Genomic DNA, 23,738 nt, shown 5'->3' with positions numbered 1-23,738 from the left:
CCCTAAAACATGGGAAAGGAGAAGCCTGTCAGGATGACCAGGGTCATGTGGAGGGGATTGCCCTGCTCTGGATCCGTCCTTGCAGCAGGATGGGTGAGGAGGAGCAGGAATCCCCCAGGCCCCCTCCCCATTTCCCTGCTTTTCCCTTCCCACCCTGGAAGGAAACCCCACCTGTGGCTCACAGGGACACCTCGGGTTTGTCTCCAGGGTTTTATCCCGTTTTATCACCCATCACCCTCCAGCAGCTGGGCAGGGATGAGCTCCCCTCCTGGAGCACCTTCCCACAGGGAATTCCCTGAGCCCCGAGCGTGCTGTGATTCCTCCCCCAGGGATTTCATCATCCGGGGGGATTGAAGCGTTCCAGCCCCCCAAATCCAGGGGGAAAGGAGAGGGAGCATCAGCCCAGGAGGGCACAAGGGCAGAACCACCACACCATGCACCATTCCCTCCCCTCTGACATCCCCACGCCCACACCAGCCCCTCCACCATGCCCAGGGTGCCAAATGTGCTGATCCAGACCCAAAATGGAGCCCTTGGCGTGTCTGGGTGCAGGAAGAGGCCCCGACCTCTCTGGTGACATTGAGCAAGACCCATCAGAAACCCCGAAATCCCGAAGTTCTGCTTTTGCAATGGATTTTCTGCGAGCCCCACATCCAGGAGTGACGCACTCCCGGAGCAGCAAAGGTTGCTGGAGCCGGATGTTTTCCCCCAGAGGCGCCAGCAGTGGAAGCCAGAGATTTACAGGGCCATAAAAGAGGGATTTTGGGAGCAGAGGTTTGATCCTGAGCGAGGGATGATGAAATGTCCCAGCGTGTCCTCACCAGCCTGAGAGAGGAGATTGCGCAGCCTCTGCATCCCACGTTTCCTCACCCTTCCTGGACTCACTCAGGGCTGGGAGGTTCCTGGGGGCCTTTTCCCAGCAGGATGAAGGTTCCTCCCCATTTAATGCATCCCATGAGGGTCCCTCACCTCAGCAAAGCTCTCCTGGCGTGGATCTGGAGCAGGGGATTGCTGCTCCCAGGGGAGGAGCAGCAGGGATGGGCTGAGGGTGAGGAGGATGGAGCTCTGGGAAGTCCAGGAGAAGCTCCAGTTTCCACTCTGGAAAGGTGTGGGAGTGCCCAAGGCCAGCTTGGATGGGGTTTGGAGCACCCTGGGAAGTCCAGGAGAAGCTCCAGTTTCCACACTGGAAAGGTTTGGAAGTGCCCAAGGCCAGCTTGGATGGGGTTTGGAGCACCCTGGGACAGTGCAAGGTGTCCCTGCCCATGGCAGGGATGAGCTTTAAGGTGCCTTCCAACAAAACCATTCTGTAATTCCAAACAAATCACATTTTCCCTTTCTCCAGATGCTGGTCCTGGTCAGGACACAGAGCAGGAGGCTCCAGAGGGCTCCAACTCCCCAAAATGCAGAAATTCCCCTCAGCTACCCGAGCTGGCAGAAAATTTGGGGTTTTTTTGCAGAACTCCTTACCACAAGCAGCAAGAGGGGAAGTGCTGCCTTCCAGGTTTTAGGGCTCTCAGTTCCTCACAGCTGTTGAGCAGAGGATCCCCAAAAAGCGCCCACAGACCTCTGGGAATTGGTGGCATCACCCCTGGGAGTGACAGAACGGGATCAGGTCCTCCCCACACCCTGCAGGAGCTCAGTGCTCCCCAAAACCCCTCAGGCTGAGCAAGGTGGGTGCTGCAGGGGGGAGATTCCCTGGAAAAAAAAAGGCAATTTGTGCTTTCTCATGGTGCTTTTTGAACCAAAGGATAAGAAGGGCTGGCTGCTGCTTCCAGCACATGGAGCTCCAAGCAGCTCGTGGGGTTCAGGGGAAGCTGGAGGCTCCAGGAATTATTTGGGATGGGAAACCTCAGGGGAAAAGGCAGTTTATGCTTTTTCATGGTGTTTTTTGAACCAAAGGATAAGAAGGAAAGAGCAGCCAGGCTGCTGGCAGCGCATGGAGCTCCAAGCAGCTCTTGGGGTTCAGAGGAAGGAGGAGGCTCCAGGAATTATTTGGGATGGAAAACCCCTGGAAAAAAAGGCAGTTCATGCATTCCCATGGTGTTTTTTTCAATGAAAGGGTAAGAAGGGCTGGCTGCTGCTTCCAGCACATGGAGCTCCAAGCAGCTCTTGGGTTCAAGGAACTGGAGGAGCTCCAGGAATTATTTGGGGTATGGAAACAACCCGCTGGAAAACAAAGGTCAGGGTCATGATTCAGGGTTTTGTGCAGGATGAATCAGGGTTAGAGAGGGCTGGATTTCGGGTCAGCATCATGGAGCCAAGCAGCTCGGAGGTTCAGGGGAAGTTGGGGATTCCAGGGAGATTAGTTGGGAGGGGCAAAGCTAGGTGGGATTGGTTAGCAATCCCGGCTCAGATTCAGGGTTGGAAGGGGCACAGAGGGGCAGGATTCAGGGTTGGAGAGGGGCACAGAGGGATGGGATTCAGGGTTGGAGAGGGGCAGGATTCAGGGGCAGGATTCAGGGTCGGATAGGGGACGAGGGACGACAGGGGCAGGATTCAGGGTGGAGGGGCACAGAGGGATGGGATTCAAAAGGGGCAGGATTCAGGGACAGGATCCAGGGCTGGAGGGGCACAGAGGGGCAGGATTCAGGGTTGGAGAGGGGCACAGAGGGATGGGATTCAGGGACAGGATTCAGGGACAGGATCCAGGGTTGGAGAGGGGCACAGAGGGATGGGATTAGGGCTGGAGAGGGGCAGGATTCAGGGTTGGAGAGGGGCACAGAGGGATGGGATTCAGGGACAGAGGGATGGGATTCAGGGTTGGAGAGGGGCACAGAGGGATGGGATCAGGGCTGGAGAGGGGCAGGATTCAGGGACAGGATCCAGGGCTGTCTCTCTGCTGCCAGCTGGGATGGTTGGGAAGGCACAGCCCGAGTTTTCCCAGCGCTGGCTGCTGTCAGGACACATCAGCAGAGCGGACACCAGAGGTGACCTTTGGATGTTTCCAAATCAAAGCCAACCACGATGGCTCAGCAAGAAAAAAAAAAAAAAAAAAAAAAAAGCAGCTTTTGCCCCGTCACAGCAGGAATCACATTTTTCTCTCTCCCTCTGCCGCCAGTTTACGGCATCTCCCAAAAATGAGACTTCTGCTCCACTTGGACAAAGAAATTCCTGCCTGGGCTGCACCCACGGTCAAAGATTAACTCGGATTCCCAACCCCCTCAGGGCTGGGAAGGGCAGGAAATGCCTCTGGTCCCACCACCAAAAATGGAAATGGGCCTTGGGAAGGGCTCAGCGCCCCACGAGCCCCTTCCCCTCTCCTCGGGGATGCTCTGGCACCGGCACGGTTGGTGCTTCCCGAGGGGCAGCACACAAGGGTTTCCTCCAGGGATTTACTCCGGGATGGAGCTGTGGGGCCGGCTGGGAATGGGACAAGAGAATCCCACCCTGCAGCACGGAATATAGAGAATATTGAGAATGTAGAGAATATAGAGGATATAGAAAATATAGAGGATATAGAGAATATAGAGAATATTGAGAATATAGAAAATATAGAGAATATAGAGAATATAGAGAATATAGAGAATATTGAGAATATTGAGAATACAGAGAATATAGAAAATACAGAAAATATAGAGGATATAGAGAATACAGAACAAACAGAGAATATAAAGACTATATAGAATATAGAGAGTATAGAAAATATAGAAATATAGAGGATATAGAGAATACAGAAAATATAGAGAATATAAAGAATATATAGAATATAGAGAGTATAGAAAATATAGAGAATACAGAGAATACAGAAAATAGAATATAGAGAATATAGAGAATATTGAGACTATAGAAAATATAGAAAACAGAATACAGAGACTATAGAGAATATAGAGAACATAGAGAATATTGAAAATACAGAAAATATAGAGAATATAGAAAATACAGAAAACATACAGAATATATAGAATACAGAAAATATGGAGAATACAGAAAATTTAGAAAAGAAAATACAGAGAAAATGGAGAATGTGGGGGAATGTGGAGAATATAGAGAATAGAATATAGAGAATATCCTACAGAGAATATAGTGAATATAGAGGATATAGAGAATGTAGAGAATACAGAGAATACAGAGAATATAGGGAATAGAGAGAATATAATATAGAGAACAGAATACAGAGAATATAGAGAATATCCTGTAGAGAATATAGTGAATATAGAGAATATAGAGAATGTAGAGAATGTAGAGAATATCCTATAGAGAATATAGTGAATATAGAGGATATAGAGAATATAGAGAATATCCTATAGAGAATATAGTGAATATAGAGGATGAATATAGAGAATATAGAGAATATAGAGAATATAGAGAATATAGAGAATATAGAGAATATAGAGAATATCCATCTGCAGCTCCTGGATGCGGGCAGGGAGGGAAAGGCACACTGAGCAGAGAGAGAGAATCCTTAAAGCTGCCAGCACAGAGTTCCCATACCTGGAGGGGATAAAGGTGTGGATGTGACAATTGGGGACATCATTTATGGGTAAGGATGTGGATGTGACACTTGGGGACAGCATTTAGGGATAAAGGAGTGGATGTGACACTTGGGGACAGGATTTAGGGATAAAGGTGTGGATGTGACAATTGGGGACATCATTTATGGGTAAGGATGTGGATGTGGCACCTGGGGACACCATTTAGGGCGGACAGAGCAACAGGTTTGCACCAACCACCACCTTTAAAACCAATAAAGACGAGAGGACACACAGAGTCAGAGCCAAACTCTTTTATTTCCTTTGAAACGGGGGCTCAAATCCTCATGACAAAGCCCAGTCTGGCAGTACAAGCTGGGAGCCCGCAGCCCCTCGGGGTCGGGGGCACTGTTGGGATTTACAAGGCACTGCAAGAACACGACGGAGACCCCAAAGGAGCCCCGAGGAGCACGAGGGGACACCTGAGACGCTCCCACGGCTCCACGAGGGACACGCGGGGCTGGGAAAGGGTCAGGACTGAACGGCTCGACCCTAAAGGAGACGGCAAAACCACCGGGAGTTGGGTTAAAACATCCAAACGTGAGCAAAACCACGGGGAATTGGGTTAACCCAATGAAAAAACGAGCAAAACCATGGGGAATTGGGTTAACCCAAACGAAAACAAGGATGGAGCAGTAAAACCATCAGGAATTGGGTTAACCCAACCAAAAATGAGCAAAACCATTGGGAATTGGGTTAACCCAACCGAAAATGAGGATGGAACTGCAAAACCATCTCGGGAATTGGGTTAACTCAACCAAAAACCAGGGTGGAGCAGTAAAACCATCAGGAATTGGGTTCAACCAACCAAAAGTGAGCAAAACCATCAGGAATTTGGTTAACTCAACCAAAAATGAGCAAAACCATTGGGAACTGGGTTAATCCAACCAAACATGAGGATGGAACATTGAAATAATTCAGGATTTGGGTTAACTCAACCAAAAATGAGCAAAACCCTCGGGAACTGGGTTAACCCAACCACAAATGAGGATGGAACAGCAAAACCCTCAGGAATTGGGTTAACCCAACCAAAAAACGAGGATGGAAAAGCAAAATAATCAGGATTTGGGTTAACCCAACCGAAAATGAGCAAAACCATCGGGAACTGGGTTAACTCAACCAAAAGTGAGCAAAACCATTGGGAATTGGCTTAACCCAACCAAAAATGATGACGGAACAGCAAAATAATCAGGATTTGGGTTAACCCAACCAAAAGTGAGCAAAACCATCAGGAATTGGGTTTACTCAACCAAAAATGAGGATGGAAGAGTAAAACCCTCAGGAATTGGGTTAACTCCACCAAAAATGAGGATGGAACATTAAAATAATCAGGATTTGGGTTAACCCAACCAAAAGTGAGCAAAACCATTGGGAACTGGATTAACCCAACCAAAAATGATGACGGAACAGCAGAATAATCAGGATTTGGGTTAACCCAACCAAAAGTGAGCAAAACCATCGGGAATTGGGTTAACCCAACCAAAAATGAGGATGGAACAGTAAAATAATCAGGATTTGGGTCAACCTAACCAAAAAGTGAAGATGGAACAGCAAAACCCTCAGGAATTGGGTTAACCCAACCAAAAAACGAGGATGGAACAGTAAAATAATCAGGATTTGGGTTAACTCAACCAAAACTGAAGGTGGAACAGCAAAAGCATCAGGATTTGGGTTAACCCCACCCAAAAATGAGGATGGAAGAGAAAAATAATCAGGATTTGGGTTAACCCAACCAAAAAGGGAAGATGGAACACCGAATTCCGTTTGCTGCCCGTGTGAGTGTGAGTGCGAGCCCACCTCAGCACTCAGCCCCTGAGGAGCACCCAGGGATAAAAATGGGGATTCTCACCAAGCCAGGGGTTTCCAGCCCAATTTCCCACCCCATCCCCTCCTGCCTCCCACACGTGAGCCCAGCACAGGACAAGGCACTCCCTGATCATCAGAGTAAACGTTTGTGATTGAAGAGGCTGGTGCAGGGCGAGGAGCCGAAGGTGGGATCTGCAGTCCCACGGGGTTTTCTGCAAGGGCAGTGATAATTTCATTTCCCATCATCGATTTCCCATCCGTGGGGAGGCATTTCCTTCCCTGTTTTGCCTTGGAAATAATCTGGTTTTATTCCCAGGTTTCAGTGAACGCCTCGAGGAATTAACAGCTCTGGAGTTTTGGCAGAATTTCCCTTTCAGCACATAAGACACTCATCAGACAGGAATACAAGATTATTATTTTTTTTTATGAAAAAGTGCACTTTATACTGCAAAAAAATTAGGGATTCTGGTGCAAAAATAAGAAATTCATCTAGATCAAGACGAGTATTTACGGTATCAACAAGTGGGTGGGGGGTTTTCCTCCAAGTCAATAAATTTAGAAAGAGCCTTTGCAACTCTGAAATTCCTATCGTTAAAATAAAATTAAGTTGTTAAAATATTATTGGATAAAGTATTAAAGTAAAAGGAGGTGAGAGGGAGTTACTTTGGGAAAGGATCTGTACAAATTCATTGCTGACAGCTTCACCAGCACTGTGGGGTGAAATCTGGAAATCAGAGCAAAAAAAAAAAAAAATTTTACGCCTAAAGATCCTGATTTTCAGTCAGGTTTTGGACACCACCATTCCCCCCTGCAGCAGCTCCGTGTCTGAGCCTTGGCTGGGGTGAGAAATTTGGGAGAAATCCAGGAATTAAAAGGTTCAGGAATTAAAAGGAATTAACCCTCAACCCCCCATGGCCAGCCCATCACCATCATCATCATCATCACTGCTGCAGCTCCTGTGGGATTCACCCAATTCCCTCCTTCCCAGGCTTTTCCCATTTTTGGTTTGAAGAAACTCCTCCTCCTGTAATTCCTAAAAAATATTCCTTAAAAAATTCCACCCATCAGGGGAAGGAGCCAGAGGAGCCAGGGATGGTTTGGGTTGGGAGGGACTCAAAAGATCACCCAGACCCAACTCATTTATTTAATAAATTCTGTGGATTTAAAATTGTTTTTTTAAACCTTTCCTTACCCAAACCAGCACCCCTGGGAGCCTGTGCTGTTTAATATAATAATATTGATAATCCCAATCCCAATAAAATAATGATAATCCCAATTTCCACTGGGAGGGTCAACAGTGACACAGGGAGGGTTGGATGCTCCATCCACACCTGGCCACAGGTGAGCTCAGCCCTAAATCGGGATTTTTCCCACAGCACAAATCCCATGGAGGTGACAATTCCCTCATCCTTGCCCTAAGGAATGATTCCCTGCCCTGGCCATCACCATCCCCAAATTTATCCCAAATTTATCCCAAAGCACAGCAACCTTTTTTAGGGATTTTTAACGGCATTTCCAAGCCTGCAGGGATAACTGGAACAACTCTGGGAGCTCAGCAGCCTCTGCCACAACCTCACCCCAAACCCTCTTCCTCACCTTTCCATCCCTTCCCTCCTCTTCCTCTGCTCGGCAGCTTGGGGGGTGCTCTGGGGAAGGTGAATTCCAATTTTCACCCCCAAAAAACCCCAAAAAAATCCTTTAACCACCCCAAAGAACCCCTCAGGATGGGAGGGATCCCCAAGGATCAAATGCCATGGGAATCTGGAGGCCAAGAGCTTCCCAAGCTCCTTTTTCCTGGAATTTTAAATCAGATTTCCAATTTTAATTTTAATTTCCAAATTTTAATTTACCTCTAGGAATCCTGGAGGCCAAGAGCTTCCCAAGCTCCTTTTTCCTGGGGTTTTAAAGCAAATTCCCAATTTTAATTCACCTCCCACAGCAGCATCTCCCAGCTGGGACATTGCTGAGTCTCTGGAGCTCCCCTGCAGCATTTTGGGGCTGGAAAAATTGAATTTTGTCATCCCAACCACGCGGGGCAGACCCTGCTGCAGGCAGAGAAATGGCACCAGACCCTAAATCCAGCAGAACGTCCCCAAATCCTCTCTTCCACACCAAAACTCCTCAGCCCCATTTCCCCCCTGAACCTTTATCCCCACAGATGGTTTTGCACTCACAGCACCCCAAAATTTCAGATTTTTTTGGACGTTTTTCCCACATTTCAGGCAGGGGAATGAGCTCCACCTGAACTTCCTTTTATTCACCAGCACAAAGTTTCTGGGTTGGCAGCAGGTCTCCCAGTCAGTGCAAATTAGCAAATTCTGTTAATTGATGATGGGGAAAGCAAATGGGATTTGGTAAAACATCAGATTTTTGCAGCTCTGCATCAGTTTGATGTCCTACTCCCAAAGAAAAGAGGGATCTGTTTAGGGAAAAGCTTTGTGAATTGGACAAAAAAAAAATTAAAAAAAAAAAAAAACCCAACCCCAAAGTATTTAATTTAGGTCATATTAAATAAAATTAGTTTAATGCCATTTTCCCCCAGCTGGGCTACAGGAAATTTCTCTACCACCAAGACACCTTTTATAAACACAACCTCAGGCTAACTTCCCAAAAATCCCCCTAAAAAAAAAAAAAAAAAAAAAAAAAAAAGAGTATAAAATAAATTATGTTTTCTAAAGAACTGATCACATGGAGCTTCCCAAAAACAGACCAGGAGGAAAAGCAACACCCAAAATCTTCCCCCAAAAAAATGGGATTTTTAATGCTGACACACCCAGGGCCCCAGCAGGCACAGGGACAGCAGGGAGCAGCCAGAGAAAAATGAATATTTTTATGAATATTTTTATGAATATTTTTAGGTGCTGAGCAGGATTTAACTGAGCAAACCCACGTGGGGAAGCTGCTCTGCCCACGGAGCTGCTGCTGTCTGTGCTCCCTGCGCTGGAGCCTGGGGTGCCAGCAATGCCAGGGGGACCCCAGAACTGCCAGGGGACCCCCAGATCCACACAGGGGACCCCCAGATCCACACAGGGCACCCCCAGAGCATCCTCAGCATTGCCAGGGCACCCCCAGACCCACCCAGGGCATCCCCAGAACTGCCAGGGGGGACCCACAGAACTGCCAGGGGAACCCCAGCACTGACAGGGGATCCCCAAACCCATCTGGGGTACCCCCAGGGCACCCCCAGAACTGTCAGGGCACCCCAGACCCACCCAGGGCATCCCCAGAACTGCCAAGGGACCCCCCAGATCCATCCAGGGCACCCCCAGAGCACCCCCAGCACTGCCAGGGCACCCCCAGACCCATCCAAGTCATCTCCAGAACTGCCAGGGGACCCCCAGACCCATCCAGGGCACCCCCAGACACACCCAGGGCACCCCCAGAGCATCCTCAGCATTGCCAGGGGACCCCCAGAACTGCCAGGGCACCCCAGACACATCCAGGGCACCCCCAGACCCATCCAGGGCATCCCCAACATTGCCAGGGCACCCCCAGACCCATCCAGGTGATCTCCAGAACTGCCAGGGGGAACCAGACACACACAGGGGACCCCCAGACCCACAAAGGCACCCCAGCACTGCAGGGCACCCCCCAAACAGCCCAGACCCATCAGAGCCCCAGAGCACCCTCACACTGCCAGGACCCACACCAGTCATCCAATCAGGCCCAGACCATCAGCACCCCCAGCACTGCCAGGGCACCCAGACCCAGGGCAGAACCAGGACCAGAGACAGACCAATCTCACGGCACATCCTGACCCCAGGGCCCACCCCCGGAACCGGCTCATCCAAGATCCACTCCTCAGAATGCAGGGCCCCCACAGGACCATCCAGGGCACCCAACTCAGTGCTTCATGCTGGCACGGAACATCCCACCCTGGGATGTTTCCTGATCCCCATCAGTTTAGCGCTAGGAACATCCAAACCTGAATCTGTCCCTCACAAGAATCGTGATTCACTATTGCGGCCTCACAGGACATCAGGTAATATTCAGTTGTGTTCTGGATTATTCCACACAAACCCTGGATATTTCTATGAGAGGATTCAACAAGGAATAGCTACTAACTAATCACAAAAAAAAATATTTAAAAAAAAACCAACTGTGTCAAAGCATGAAGATTTCAACAAAATATTAAATAAAATAAATTACTAATCAGGAAATCTGACAAGTGCTACCTCGGAGTGGATGGCAATGACAATAATTCACTTGAAGGCAAATTCCTGGCTGGAGAACAGAGGAGGAATTTCCTTGGGTGCATCCAAACACATCCCCCTGCCCAGGTGCCCTCACTGCAGAGTTTCTGTCCCATTTCAGGGGTTCCAAGGAGGGGTTTTGTCACCAGACTCCTCCTGGCAAGCCCAGGGCAGCTCTCACTGAGAGTTACAATAGCAGAGCCAGTCAGCACCAGAGAAATTCAAAACCACGGGGTTTAAAAACCTTTAAAATGCTGTTTTTATACATATTTCTATCTATTTCTAAAAGCATCACAGACCTCTCCGTCCACGAGGCCTCAGCTCCCAGTTTGTGTCTGGTCCTGCTCCAAATCCAGCTGGGTTTTTTTTTTGCTGCAATCTCAAAATTTGGCAGCGAATCTCCCCACAGGACCAGCATCACCTGCTGAGGTCCACAGGAATTCCTGGAGAAATCACCATGAGATGATTTCCAGAACCACTTCTGAGCCCTCCCATTGGGAGGGGACACCAGGAAAGAGCCTGGAATCCTCACTCTGAGCAGAATTCCTGAATTTCAAATAATTCCCTCTGCTTCCCAGGCAGTGGGATTGGGGTTTGAAGAGCCGAAATTTGATTTTTTGCGGGGATTTTGTAGATTTCCACCTGCATTTTTATGCCCCCACTCAAACCCAGGTGGAACTGGGATCTCAGTTAAAATTTGCTCTCCTAACCTGGAGCACGAGGGGGGAATTTGCAGCTGGGGAAATGATAAATTACTGAACCTTCACCTGAAAACCAGCATGGAGCACCAGGATAAAGATCTCCCGTGGGGAAAGCAGCCCTCAGCAAAGCTCTTTATCCATCAATGATTGGTTTTGGACACATTTGAACCGAGGTGCTTGGCACAGGAGGCCCTTGAGGAAGGGAGGTGGCCAAGAGGGAAAAAGAGATTTGGAAAGATGTAAGATCTGGCTCCAAAAATTAAAAATAAAAAAAATCCAGCTGGATTTGGGTTCCAAAAGGACCCCAAACACATCTTCCTACTGCAGCTAAGCAGCCTGAGGTGTCTGGAGGGTGTGGAGAGAGGAATCAGTGCCCAAAATCATTTCCCATTTTCCATTCCAGCCGAGCAATTCCAGGCTCCTCATTCCCACCAAACTCTGCTTCCCAAGCCAACCCCACAGCTCCAGCTGTGCTTCCACACCATCACCTTGAATTTGGGTCAGGAGAGGGGGGAAACAAACCCAAAACCAACTGGAAGCAAACCTTTCAAACCTTTCATGTCAAGGATTGGCCACAGAGGGCTGGGTGAGCTGGCCCAGGTGAGGAACAGCACAAACCCTTCACAATCAGGAGCTGCAGGTGTCCTAAAGAAGAAAATCTGAATCCTTTGCTGCTCAGGCTGGAGCTCACAGAATCAACAACAAAAAAAAGTTAATTTCTAAGCAGAATTTGTAGAATTTTCCTTTTTTTTTTTTCCTCTTTTTTTTTTTTGACGTCTCCAATTCTGGGTCTGGAACTGTTGCTTGATTTATATTTTTTTCCCCCCAATACTTCATCAGAGCAGGGAAAAATTTTGGAAGTGCAATACTAGGAGAGCTCCTGGCCAGGCTGTGCTCAGTGTTCATGCTGACAATTGATTTTGTCTTCAGAGTGCTCCAAAAAATCCAGCATTTCCTCTATGATGGCCTGCAGGGCCCGGCCCAGCTGTTCTGCAGAGTAAGGTTTCCCCAGAGGAGGCACGTGGACAAACGCTGACCTCCCGTGGCTCTGGTACAAGGAGGTGTAGTAGGTGAAGTCACACAGGTACCTGCAACACAAAACCAGGGGTTATTCAGTGAAAAAAAAAAAGAAAAAAAACAAATAAAATGAGCTGTAGGGCCTTCAGCATCGTGGTGGCATCCTGGGGTTTAGGGGGATGCGAGGCAGGAATTTTCATAAAATTTTAAATATACGTTGTTATATATATAAATATATTAAAAATATATTTTAATATATATAAGGATTTAGGGATTTATTTAAAAATATATATTTTTATATATATATCTAGATATATATATAGGGATTTAGGGGGATGTGAGGCAGCAATTTTCATAAAATTTTAAATATACATTGTTATATATAAAATATGTATATATATATTTATTTATATATATAGGGATTTAGGGATTTATATGAAAATATGTATATTTTTATATATATAGGGATTTAGGGGGTTGTGAGGGAAGAATTTTTATAAAATTTTATATATACATTTTTATATATAAAATAGAAATAAAAATATATATTTATCTATATTTCTATAATTATTATATAGGGATTTAGAGATTTATATAAAAATATTTTTTTATATATATATAGGGATTTAGGGGGATGTGAGGCAGGAATTTTTATAAAATTTTATATATGCATTTATATATATAAATATATATAAAATATATATTAATATATAGAATATATAAAATATTTATTTTTAAATATACATATTTAATATATATATATATATATATATATATATATATAAAAGCTGTTTGAGGAGGGAACTGGAGTCAGTGGCTGCTTTGCGAACAAGACTCAGTGCTCTGAGGAGCTGCCCACGAGAAAACACCACGAAGGAGTGAAACCCTTGTGATAAGGACACAACAGAGATCAGATGCCAACCCCCGTACCTGCCAGCGTCCTTGGAGATGGTGACAGTGACATCCAGGCCCAGGGCACTGACCCTGCTGCTGACGGCGTCCATGTCGATGATGGAGTCGATGCACTCGGGGCCGCCCTCCACGCAGCACTGCGAGCCCGGGCAGAAGCGGCAGTTGTCCAGCCCCTTGTAGCCCACGTTGTGGCCACACTTCTCCAGGGTGACAGTGGTGGCCATGCCCGACACGCCCACGTGCACCACCAGCTGCCAGGGGACAAGGGATGGGGTTGGTTGGGTTGTGCAAAATCCCGATCACAGAATCACAAAATCACACAATAATGAGGCTGGGAGACACCTCTAACTAAGGTCATCGAGTCCAACCTGTGCTGGGATGGTTTTGATCATCCTCTGAGGTTCAGAGAATGTGGAACCCAGAAATATTCTTGGGAGGAATTGTGCCTTTTCTGTGTGAAGAGGAATGTGGGCCTACACACCAGGCCCTGACAGGCCAAGGAGCCAAACACAGGCACAGCAAATGAGAAAAGAATTGTTTCTCCTTTCTCTGAGGTTTAGAGAATGTGAATCTTAGAAATATTCTTGGGAAGAATTGTGCCTTGCCTTTCTCTGTGAACAGAAATGTGGGGCTATTTCCTGACAGGCCAAGGAACCAAACCACCCTCACTGTGGGTGAACAATGTCCACATTGCTTTCTACTTTGGCACAACCACAGGCACAGAAAATTATAAGAATTGTATTTTTGCTTTCTCTGAGGTTTAGAGAATGTGAATCTCAGAAATATTCTTGGGAGGAATTGTGCCTTGCTTTTCTATGTGAGGAGAAACGTGGGGCTACACACTGGGCCCTGACAGGCCAAGGAACCAAACACCATCATTGTGGGTGAACAATCCCCACATTGCATTCTGCTGTGGCACAAACACAGGCACAGAAAATGGTAAGAATTGTGTTTTTCCTTTCTCTGAGGTTTAGAGAATGTGAATCTCAGAAATATTCTTGGGAGGAATTGTGCCTTGCAGTGGCCCCTTCACACCCACTGCTCCTGGGAGCTGCAGCACTCCCAGCTGTAAAATCCTACAAATTCCTCACCACAAAAGAGGAAAAAATCCAGCCAGGCACTGCCAGGCTGAGGGAATAAATGAAAAAAGAGACTTCCCATGGTGCCCACTGCAGGTTCCAACCCTTGGCTGGGTGTTTTTTTCCTCCTCTCTTTACTCACTCACTTGGGGACTGTGCTTCTTCCACAAGGCAGGAATGAGTCTCTGCACGGTCTGGTACTCAACAGGGACCTCATAGACGTGCAGATCCACGTCATCCCTCAGCCCCAGCTTCTCCAGCTCCTGAAAGCACCAGCAAAGCAAAACCAAGATGGTCAGGCCCGGGATAAGCAGAGGATTTACCCCTGGAGGGTTCAATGGCAGAGTGAGGGACCAACACACAGTTTACACCAGGTTGTGTGAGCTCATAAACAGCACCTGCAGCGAGTTCACAGCAATGTAAAAAAAACCCCAAACCCATAATGGCAACAACAGAGGCATCTCCCCACCTGCATGCAAGCAGAGTTTCACCGAACCACAGAACTGTTCACAGCCACACAGAACCGTTTGTGTGGCTCTGATGTGTGTGTGACACAGAAATCAACATTTAACTGACAATAGTTCCAGCAGCACCCACGCTGCCAGGGAAGCCTCGGCTCTGATATTTATAGAGGGAGACTGTCACAATCCTGCTCCTTCCAAAAAATGACAATGTGGGGAAGGTGGGACTGGCAGGGTTTCATCCATCACCCAGGGCTGCTGGCCTGCAGAGGAATTTCACATTTATTCCCAGATAAAGAGCTCTCAGGGCTGGGGTGGTTCAGCCAACCCTGTAAATGATTCCTCCCTCTCTGCCATGAAAACATCCCAAATATCCTGGCAATAAACGGAGCCAATTTCCTCCAAACCTTTTAAAAAACAAAGTGGCAGTTAAATACCTTGCAAAGACTTTAAAACCAGAGGAAAGGGTTTGTTTTTTTTCTCCCCAGTGTTTCTGACTGGAAAGCACTGTTTGATCCCAAAACTGGGAGTTGGGACTTGCTCTGCCTTGCTCTCTCCATAAGGCTCCAGTTGGAGTTTTGCTCCTCTGGTACCTCAGAGCCACCAACCCCAAACTTCCCAGATCACAAAGAAAACACCTACAAGGTCTGAAGTGTCTGGAAAAAAAAGGATTCTTAAAAAACCATCAGCTGAGGCTGAGCTTTGGAGCCAGGTAACACCAGGAAAGCATTTGGAGAAGAGACCTTGCCCATCATATTTAAGGAATTCCCGCAGCATCAAACCTGGACCAAGCTCTCCCCATGTCACCAAATGTCCAAAACAGCTGTTCCTGTGGAGCTGAGGTAGGAACAGGTCAAAGCCATCAAAGTACATTTCAAAATATTCCTGAATTTATCTCCGTTCCAGGTTTGGATTCGGTCACCAGAGCCACGAGCTGCTCTTTGAAGCAATTCTCAAGTTTTGTTTTCCTCCTTGCAGATCAGCTGTTCTCACTCTTCAACCTTGTATTCCCCCAGGTTAGAAATTAAAAATTAAAGGCACTTGAAAGGAGAAGACAAGTTGAGGTTTGAGGCCTCCCCCATTTAAACATGAGCAGTGTCTTGCCATCGTTTTTCTGTTTTCATCAGCATGAGTGGTTTTCTACTGAGGGAAAAAACACCTTTCACACTTGTACAGCCAAACCACAGGGATGTAACAAGATTTAAGATAACTAAAACAGCCAGAAAGGCCAAAGTGACACTTTGAGAGAGCAGCAGATATGAGCAAGGATGATAAATCACAGGCTCTGGCTCCCAGGGCAAGGCTGATATTAAAGCCTGGCTGTATTGATTAGTGTCTGGCACACTCAGACATTCATTAGCACAGCTGGACGGAAGGGATGCACAAACCTGCACAAATCTGCCTTCAAAACCTTACCTGGAGCCTCAATAAAGGAGTTTACAGATGAGAGTGCTCAACCAGCAGCCAGACTCTTCAGGAGGAGAACAAACACTTTTCAGGAGTGTTAATAATAATGAGAAGCGATGCTCCTGAAGGTGAAGGGTGGGGAAGGAAAGAGCTCCTGGGAATGGATTTGATGGTTGGGATTCAGAAGGAAACAGGTCCTGGGGATGGATTTGGTGGTAAGGATTCAGAAACAGCTTCTAGGGATGGGTTTGATGGTGGGGATTCAGAAGGAAAAGGCTCCTAGAGATGGATTTGATGGTGAGGATTTGGAACAGCTCCTGGGGATGGATTTGGTGGTGGAGAAGGAAAAAAATTCTGGGGATGGATTTGATGGTGAGGATTTGGAACAGCTCCTGGGGATGGATTTGGTGGTGGAGAAGGAAAAAATTCTGGGGATGGATTTGATGGTTGGGATTCAGAAACAGCTCCTGGGATGGATTTGATGGTGGGGATTCAAAAGGAAAAGGCTCCTGGAGATGGATTTGGTGGTAGGAAAAAAGTCTGGAGGATTGTGGTTGGAGAGAGAGCTCCTGGGAGGGATTGTGGTGGAGAGAAAAATCTGGATGGATTATGTTGATCGAAACAGCTCCTGGGATGGATTTGATGGTGGGGATTCAAAAGGAAAAGGCTCCTGGAGATGGATTTGGTGGTAGGGAAGGAAAAAGCTCCTGAGGATGGATTTGGTGGTTGGGATGAGAAGAGCTCCTGGGGATGGATTTGGTGGTGGAGAAGGAAAAAGCTCCTGGGGATGGATTTGGTGGTGGAGAAGGAAAAAAATTCTGGGGATGGATTTGGTGGTGGGGATTTGGAACAGCTCCTGAGGATGGATTTGGTGGTTGGGAAGGAAAAAACTCCTGAGGATGGATTTGATGGTTGGGAAGGAAAAAGCTCCTGAGGATGGATTTGGTGGTTGGGATGAGAAGAGCTCCTGGGATGGATTTGATGGTGGGGATTCAGAAGGAAAGCACTCCTGAGGATGGATTTGATGGTGGCAAGTTTTGCTGGATGAAAACAGAGCCCTCCAGCCACTGAAACCTTAACTTTACCAAGCCCCAACTTTTCCTTTACCCAGGCCCAGCGCTCCATAATGAAGATGTTTGTGACCTTCCCCCCCTCCCTGAACGAGCTGTGCCCCCCAGCCCTGTCCACCTGACAACCAGAGCACACAGAACATGTGTGACCCATTCCCTGACCCCTGCACAATGCTGCTCTTTGTGAGCCTCTAATATCCTTATCAGGTCTGTCTAGACACCCTGACAGCAATTGTCCTTCCTCATGTCAAAATGCACTCTGACCCCTCTCCTCCTCCTCCTCCTCCTCAGCCTGAAGCACTTTGGGGGGATGAAGGAGCCCAGCAGCTTCACAGCCCACAGGTCACACCTGTGTCCACACCTAAGTCACAGCAGGGAGGGCAGAAAACAAGATTACAAAACCTCATTTCGGTGATTTCTTCTTGCAAGTCCCTCCCCAGCAAAAGTTGCACCCGAGTAAAAAAAAAATAAAAATCTTGAGCTGAAAATTAAAATGATGAAAACTCAAAACAGCAAACCCAAATTAACACAGAGTGGTTTTGCTGTGTGTCTTAAAATAAAGCAGGAATGAGTTTTTCTTCCTGCTGGTTTTATAGGAAAGCTCTCCCCCGTGAGTAAAAACCCAAACATTTCATTGGGGTTTTTTTTTTTTTGGGGGTGAAATTTCGAAACTTTTCATTTCAGCAGCATTATCAGATTGCTGCTGCCACTATTTGAGGTAGCCATGTGTAAAAATCAGTCAGCTTGCAAAACCAGACAGAAATTCAGTGCACTTCCAGGGCAAACTCACACCGTGCCCATGTGGGAGAACCCAAATAAAACCAGGGGCAGCGAAAGCAAAACAGCACAAAAAAAAAAAAAAGGAGAGAATTTTATCCTCGGGATGCAGCACAATAAAAAAGACGTAATAAACCAGAACTAGCCGAGCCCCAGAGCTAGGAAGGATTTAGAAAGATTGTTTAATTGATTTTTGTGCTATTAAAATGCAGATCACAGCGTCTGGGATTCGGGGACTCAGACACGCCTTTGTGTCCCCCGCGCTCCATGGAGTCCCCGTCTGAAAGTTGCACAATGCCCACCTCAGCCCGGCTCAAAGACATGCTGTTCCTTTTTGTCTGGGCCTCTGGGGGCTGAGACGGGGCAAGGAGAGGCAAATCCTCCCCGCTGCCTCCCAGCTGATGTTTTCACTCACAATAATCCCCACACGGAGCCGCCGGTTTGTACTCAAAACATCCTCCGGGCCTGGGTCTGGGGACTCAAAACATCCCAAATCCACTCAAAACATCCCAAATTCTGAGCTTACCCACTCAAAACATCCCCAGTGCTGGGTATGGACACCCAAAACATCCCAAATCCACCCAAAACATCCCAAATCCACTCAAAACATCCTCCAGGTCTGGGTCTGGGGACTCAAAACATCCCAAACACACCCAAAACATCCCAAATCCACCCAAAACATCCTCCAGTTCTGGGTTTGGACACCCAAAACATCCCAAACACACTCAAAACATCCCAAATCCACTCAAAACATCCTCCAGGTCTGGGTCTGGGGACTCAAAACATCCCCAGCTCTGGGTTTGGACACCCAAAACATCCCAAATCCACCCAAAACATCCCAAACACACTCAAAACGTCCCAAATACACCCAAAACATCCCAAATCCACTCAAAACATCCCAAATTCTGAGCTTACCCACTCAAAACATCCCCAGTTCTGGGTATGGACACTCAAAACATCCCAAACACACTCAAAACATCCCAAATCCACTCAAAACATCCCCAGCTCTGGGTTTGGACACCCAAAACATCCCAAATCCACTCAAAACATCCCAAATTCGGAGTTTAGCCACTCAAAACATTCCCAGTTCTGAATTTAGCCACCCCAAACATCCCAAATCCCTCAAAACATCCCAAATTCTGAGTTTATCCACTCAAAACATCCCAAATTCTAAGTTTGTCTACCCCAAACATCCCCAATTCTGAGTTTAGCCACACCAAGCACCCCCAACTATGAGTTTAGCCACCCAAAACATCCGAAATCCACTCAGAACATCCCAAATTCTGAGTCCATCCAATCAAAACACCCCCGAATCTGAATTTATCCACCCCCAAACAACCCCAACTCTGAGTTTTGCCATCCCCCAAGCCCCTAAAAATGGATTTTAAACAGAGGGGATGACTTCATCCATCAGCCACACAGCTGAGCAGCCACCAGCGCCCGGAGCTGTTTCTCTTTAGGTTTGTTTATTTTCTTTTCAAGCAACATCTCAACACCCACCACTCCTCCTGCTCCAAAAACACCCTTTTGTCTGTCTCCTCTAAAATAAAAGCAGCTATTTACAACACCAGCAAGAACAAACCAAATCACTGAGCCTCACTTCTCATTTTTAGGAACGTCCTGTATTTTTTTTTCCCACCATCCACAACCTGCATACTCCTCCAAATTTAAATATATTTATTTAATAAATATATCTAATATTATAAATTAAAATTAACCCCAAAATTAAATAAATTCATTCCCAAAAAAAGCTCTTGGAGGCAAAGGCTTTGTCTTCTCCCACCAGCCAACACATCAGGCAGCTGGACATGAGTTGGCTGTAATTGATTAGAGTTTGTGATTTAATTTAAAAGCATTTGGAAGAAGATATTAATCTCAGAGCTCTGAAGGGGAGAGGGACGTGGTGGGGAGAAAAACAGATTTAATTCCCTGGGCAACTGCACTAAAAGGTACCATGGAATTCCCAGGGGCTTTGCCACAAACCCCATCCAGAAGTGACAAAGGAGGAGAAGTGGGATAATGTGGCAGCACCATCCCTGTGAAAAGTGTTTTTACAGCACAAAAAAACCTTAAAAAATAGCTCAATTCCCTCTTTTTGCCTCATTTGTGGGATGCCAGCCTCACCCAGGTGAACTGTGGGCTCAGGGTGGGATTTTGGGGTGTCCTGAGCATGGCCAGGAGTTGTTGGACTTTCCCCTTTCAGGATATTCCAGATTTTAAGGATGTGCCCAGGCAGGTACAAGTGGAATAAAACTGATTTTCCTGAGCAGGCAGGAAAAGCATTTCCCCAAAAATTCTCCCAAATAGAGAAAGGAGGATTCAAGGAGGGAAATGAGGCAGCTCTGAGTGGGAATCAGACTCTGCCACTCAACCCCACCAAAGTCTCCTCCCAGGGACGAGGTTGGGTTTAAAGTTGAACCAGCCTCAAGTCAGAACTGAGAGAAAAACACCCAGATTGCCCTGGGCTGGCTGATTTGTTGGTCTGGAATCCTCCAGGAAGATTCCAAGCTCCCTGCCCCGTTTAAAAAGCACCCAAAGGTGGGAATTCCTGACTTGCCTCAGCTACATTAACCCAACCTCATTAAACTCCACCAGCTCGGGGGTTGTTTTCTGAGCAGGGAATCAAACATTACCCAGCTGACCATCTGGAGATCTGCAGAGAGCTCCAGGAGAAGCTGTAGGTGATAAAAAGAGCTGAAAGCCCAAATTTGTAGGGATTTGTCCTCGATTTTGACACTTCCCAAGAGGGAAATTCAGGGGTTACCTGAACTGCAATCCAGCTGGCGTTCACAGCGTGCTCCCCAAACGGCCCAAACCCTGCAAGAGAGGGAAAATTCACAGATTTGACTCGAGTTGCAAAGAGGTTTGAGCTTTTCTGGAAAAAAAACCCCAAAAAACTCCACTTTACCTCTCAATCCTTATTTCTTTACACCTGAGTATCAAACAAGGCACCAGCACTGAAATATTTCAACTCCAGCCTTGTACAATGAAGGAAAACAAAAACTTGCTTGAAAAGAAACTTGTTTTTTTTTTTTTCTTGGGGAGCAGAATTTTCCTTCCTGCCCAGGTTAGAAAAATTGGTTATCACCAGCTAACTTGCCCGATGGCACAGAATTAGAATCATGATTGGATTTTCTATTCCTGATTGCTTCAGCCCACAGCAGATGCTTCCACAAGCCTGCCTCAAATGTTCCTTCCCCGCTCAGGGTCCTCTCCAAGATCTTCGTTAGCATTAATTACACCTCCCAAGGAAACAAACAGAGCTGTTGACAGCACACCCACAGCCCAGCAAAGGCTACCAGGGTGTTACCAAAACCACTTCCCTCAGCACCTCCAAATTCCTAATGAATAACTTTGGAGTTAACTGGTAATCCATAACACCTTTTTATCTTTTTTTTTTCCCCTGAGCAAGCACACAAAGGTTGGGCAATTTATCTGGGCGTAACGTCGATACGCTTTAATTTCAGATGTCAGCCTTGCCCTCCGAGCCTGCTGCAATTAGGAGACATAAATTCTGCCCAGCCCCTGAAAGGATCCGAGAGGGACCACAAATATCAGCTGACACCTTAATGGAAATGTGGGGTTTGCCCTTCCCCGGGCTGCACCTCAGCAGGAATTTCCCAAGCGTGGGCTCGTCCACGCCCGTGGAGCTCAGCCCGCCTCGCCAAAATAAATATTCCCCACAAAACCCAAAATGCTGGGGGTGTTTTCCTGCGAGCAGAACTGCAGGGGTGTGAGACAAACCCTGACAGGGGGAAGGAGGCAAATTAATGCCTTGCCAGCTGTTTCTGCAAGTCCCACACGGCTCCCTGGAGCTGAATTCCCAAATAAAGCGTGACGATCCCATAAAAAGAAACGAAATCCACGTTTTAGCAATAAAAAAGGCTGGAATTCCACAGGTGCCCAGGCAGAGGGCAGGATTCCCTGGCTCCAAATTCCAAACCCAAGTGGCACAAACACAGCTGGGGTTATCCCTGCTCTGGGGAACAGAGGGAACTTTGTGGGCAGCGCATCCAGCCCTGCAAGGCTCATTAGCACTAAACCAGCTGCAGGGATGGCCGTGGGATTATCTCCTTAACGAGTTCTAAAAAAGAAATTGTGCACAAATAACGTTTATCCTCGGGCAGCCCGGGCTGGGAACCCACAGGGAACACGATCCCCCAGTGCTGAACGGAATTCCTCCTGACATCCACAGAGTTATCAAATCACAAGGCAACCGCTGCCTTTTCGCAACCAGACCTCACTGAAATTTACCCAAAAAAAAAAAGGGAAAAAAAAGGAGCGTGGAGGAGCCTGGAGCAGCAGAACGTCTCCTGACGCAAGTTTTCTGTTTAGTCACCGCCGATTTGGGGCTGGGAAAGGCAGGATCTGCCACCTGCTCCCTGCCAAAGGCACTTTCTGCCCGTGGTTACGGCTGCCCCGCCATTCACACGGCCCCGGCTTCAGCTGCTGGGGGAGACCTGAATAGTTGGGGCCAGTTCCCCATTTGTCACAGGGCGGCCTCACCCACAAATCACCCCGGGCTGCCTTTGTACCCCGGGAGGGGCTGACACCGCCGGGGCCTCTCGCTCATTCTTCCCTTGCAGAGCCTCGGGGCTGCCTTGGGGGGCAGCTCCCACACCTTGGGGGGCTCAGGGTGGGGGGCTCAGAGCGGGATTCCCCCTGCCTGCGCCCCAAATTGGCTTTCCTGCTCATTGGGAGGGTCCATTCCCTTCTTTCGGTGAACAGCAAACCTTTGGCATGGGGTCACATATAGAAAAAGGGGATCCAAGTGCCAGCTGGATGGATAAATGTTAGGAAAGCCCCCCACCGCTGTACCCCCCCCCCCACCTCTGACACCCCCGACCCAAAGCCCCCCAGACTCTGCCCTGCGCCCCATTTATCGCCCCACACAGGGGACAGCCCCCCAAAACAGCCCCCGCTCCCCATTCAGTCCCCCCCTGATGGGACAGCAGACCCTCCTCACCTTAGGGAGGGGATCCCCCATGATGTCAGGGAAGGGGTCCTCAACCGCCCCCTCCAAGCCAAGGGGTCCCCAAAATTCCCGCTCTCCCCCAAATTCCCCATCACACACAAGCGGCCCCTCCAAGCCCCCCGTCAATTCGGGGAGGGGTCTCATCCCTACCCCCGGCCACTTTAATCAGGAAAAGGACCCCCAAAGCCGCTCCTCAGTGCAGAGCAGGGATCCCCCAGCTGCACCCCCAGGCCCTTTAACCCCCCCAACCCTGCCCTTTCCTGCAGCCCCCCATCAGTTGGGGAAGGGCTCCCCCAAAGTGCCCCGGCAGGGACGGGGTCCCCCTTCAATCCCCCCCGCATTTCCCCTCTCACCGCCCCGTACCCGTCACCACCACCGCCCGCCGCGGCTTCTCCATCGCGGCTCCGTCCCGTCCGTCCCGTCCCGTGTCTGTCTGTCTGTCTGTCTGTCTGTCTGTCCGTCCGTCCGTCCCGTCCCGCCGCCGCCGCCCCGCACTGAGCGCGGCCCCGCCCCGCGCCGCCCGCCCCGCCCCGCGCCGCCCGGACCCGCCGCTTCCGCCGCCGCGGCGGAAGTCCCGCAGCGGGACGGGCCTGGAGCCCTTCCCCCGTTACCGATCACCGGCACCGTCCGTGCGCGGCGCAGCCCGAGGGGCTCCCGCTCGTCCGCCCCAGCGGCGGGACGCGGGGGGGTTTGGTTAAATAAAACGCTCACCCTGAGCCTCGCGGGGTTCGCTGGCTGGCTGTGGGGCAGCACGAAGCGCGTTCGCGGTACCGGGCGGTGCGGAGCGCGCCCCGTCCCATCCCGGCGCGGCCCGTCCCGGGCGGTGCCGCCGCAAAGGCGCGGACCGGGCGGCGCGGCGCGGCCAGGCCGT

General features: G+C 48.4%; 1 protein-coding gene across 2 annotated transcripts; it reads right to left on the bottom strand.

Annotated features, from left to right (window-relative positions):
• Positions 1-11,898: 11,898 nt before the first annotated feature.
• PGPEP1 (pyroglutamyl-peptidase I) lies at positions 11,899-23,721 on the bottom strand. Of its 2 annotated transcripts, none has more exons than XM_064734147.1 (5): positions 23,579-23,721; positions 20,657-20,709; positions 14,324-14,440; positions 13,117-13,349; positions 11,899-12,257 (listed from the first exon to the last, which is right to left on the bottom strand). In XM_064734147.1, exons 4-5 carry the CDS (start codon positions 13,320-13,322, stop codon positions 12,065-12,067), a joined length of 399 nt encoding a protein of 132 aa, XP_064590217.1. In that variant the 5' UTR covers positions 13,323-13,349; positions 14,324-14,440; positions 20,657-20,709; positions 23,579-23,721; the 3' UTR covers positions 11,899-12,064. The 2 variants fall into 2 exon arrangements, with proteins under 2 accessions (XP_064590217.1, XP_064590216.1); XM_064734146.1 differs by lacking the exon at positions 23,579-23,721 and adding an exon at positions 23,231-23,357.
• Positions 23,722-23,738: the final 17 nt, after the last annotated feature.

Source organism: Zonotrichia leucophrys, chromosome 28 (assembly GCF_028769735.1).
Source record: "Zonotrichia leucophrys gambelii isolate GWCS_2022_RI chromosome 28, RI_Zleu_2.0, whole genome shotgun sequence".
Classification (NCBI taxonomy): domain Eukaryota; kingdom Metazoa; phylum Chordata; class Aves; order Passeriformes; family Passerellidae; genus Zonotrichia; species Zonotrichia leucophrys.
Note: the sequence above shows the minus strand (reverse complement) of the source record. Positions and strands in the feature narration are given on the sequence as shown.

Excerpts from the sequence above, each read along its gene's own strand:
- PGPEP1 (XM_064734146.1), bottom strand. The coding sequence starts at position 23,264 with ATGGAGAAGCCGCGGCGGGCGGTGGTGGTGACGG. Across the intron at positions 14,441-20,656 it reads CCAGCTGGATTGCAGTTCAG|GAGCTGGAGAAGCTGGGGCT; the intron begins GTAACCCCTGAA and ends TGGTGCTTTCAG. Across the intron at positions 12,258-13,116 it reads ATCTCCAAGGACGCTGGCAG|GTACCTGTGTGACTTCACCT; the intron begins GTACGGGGGTTG and ends TTTGTGTTGCAG.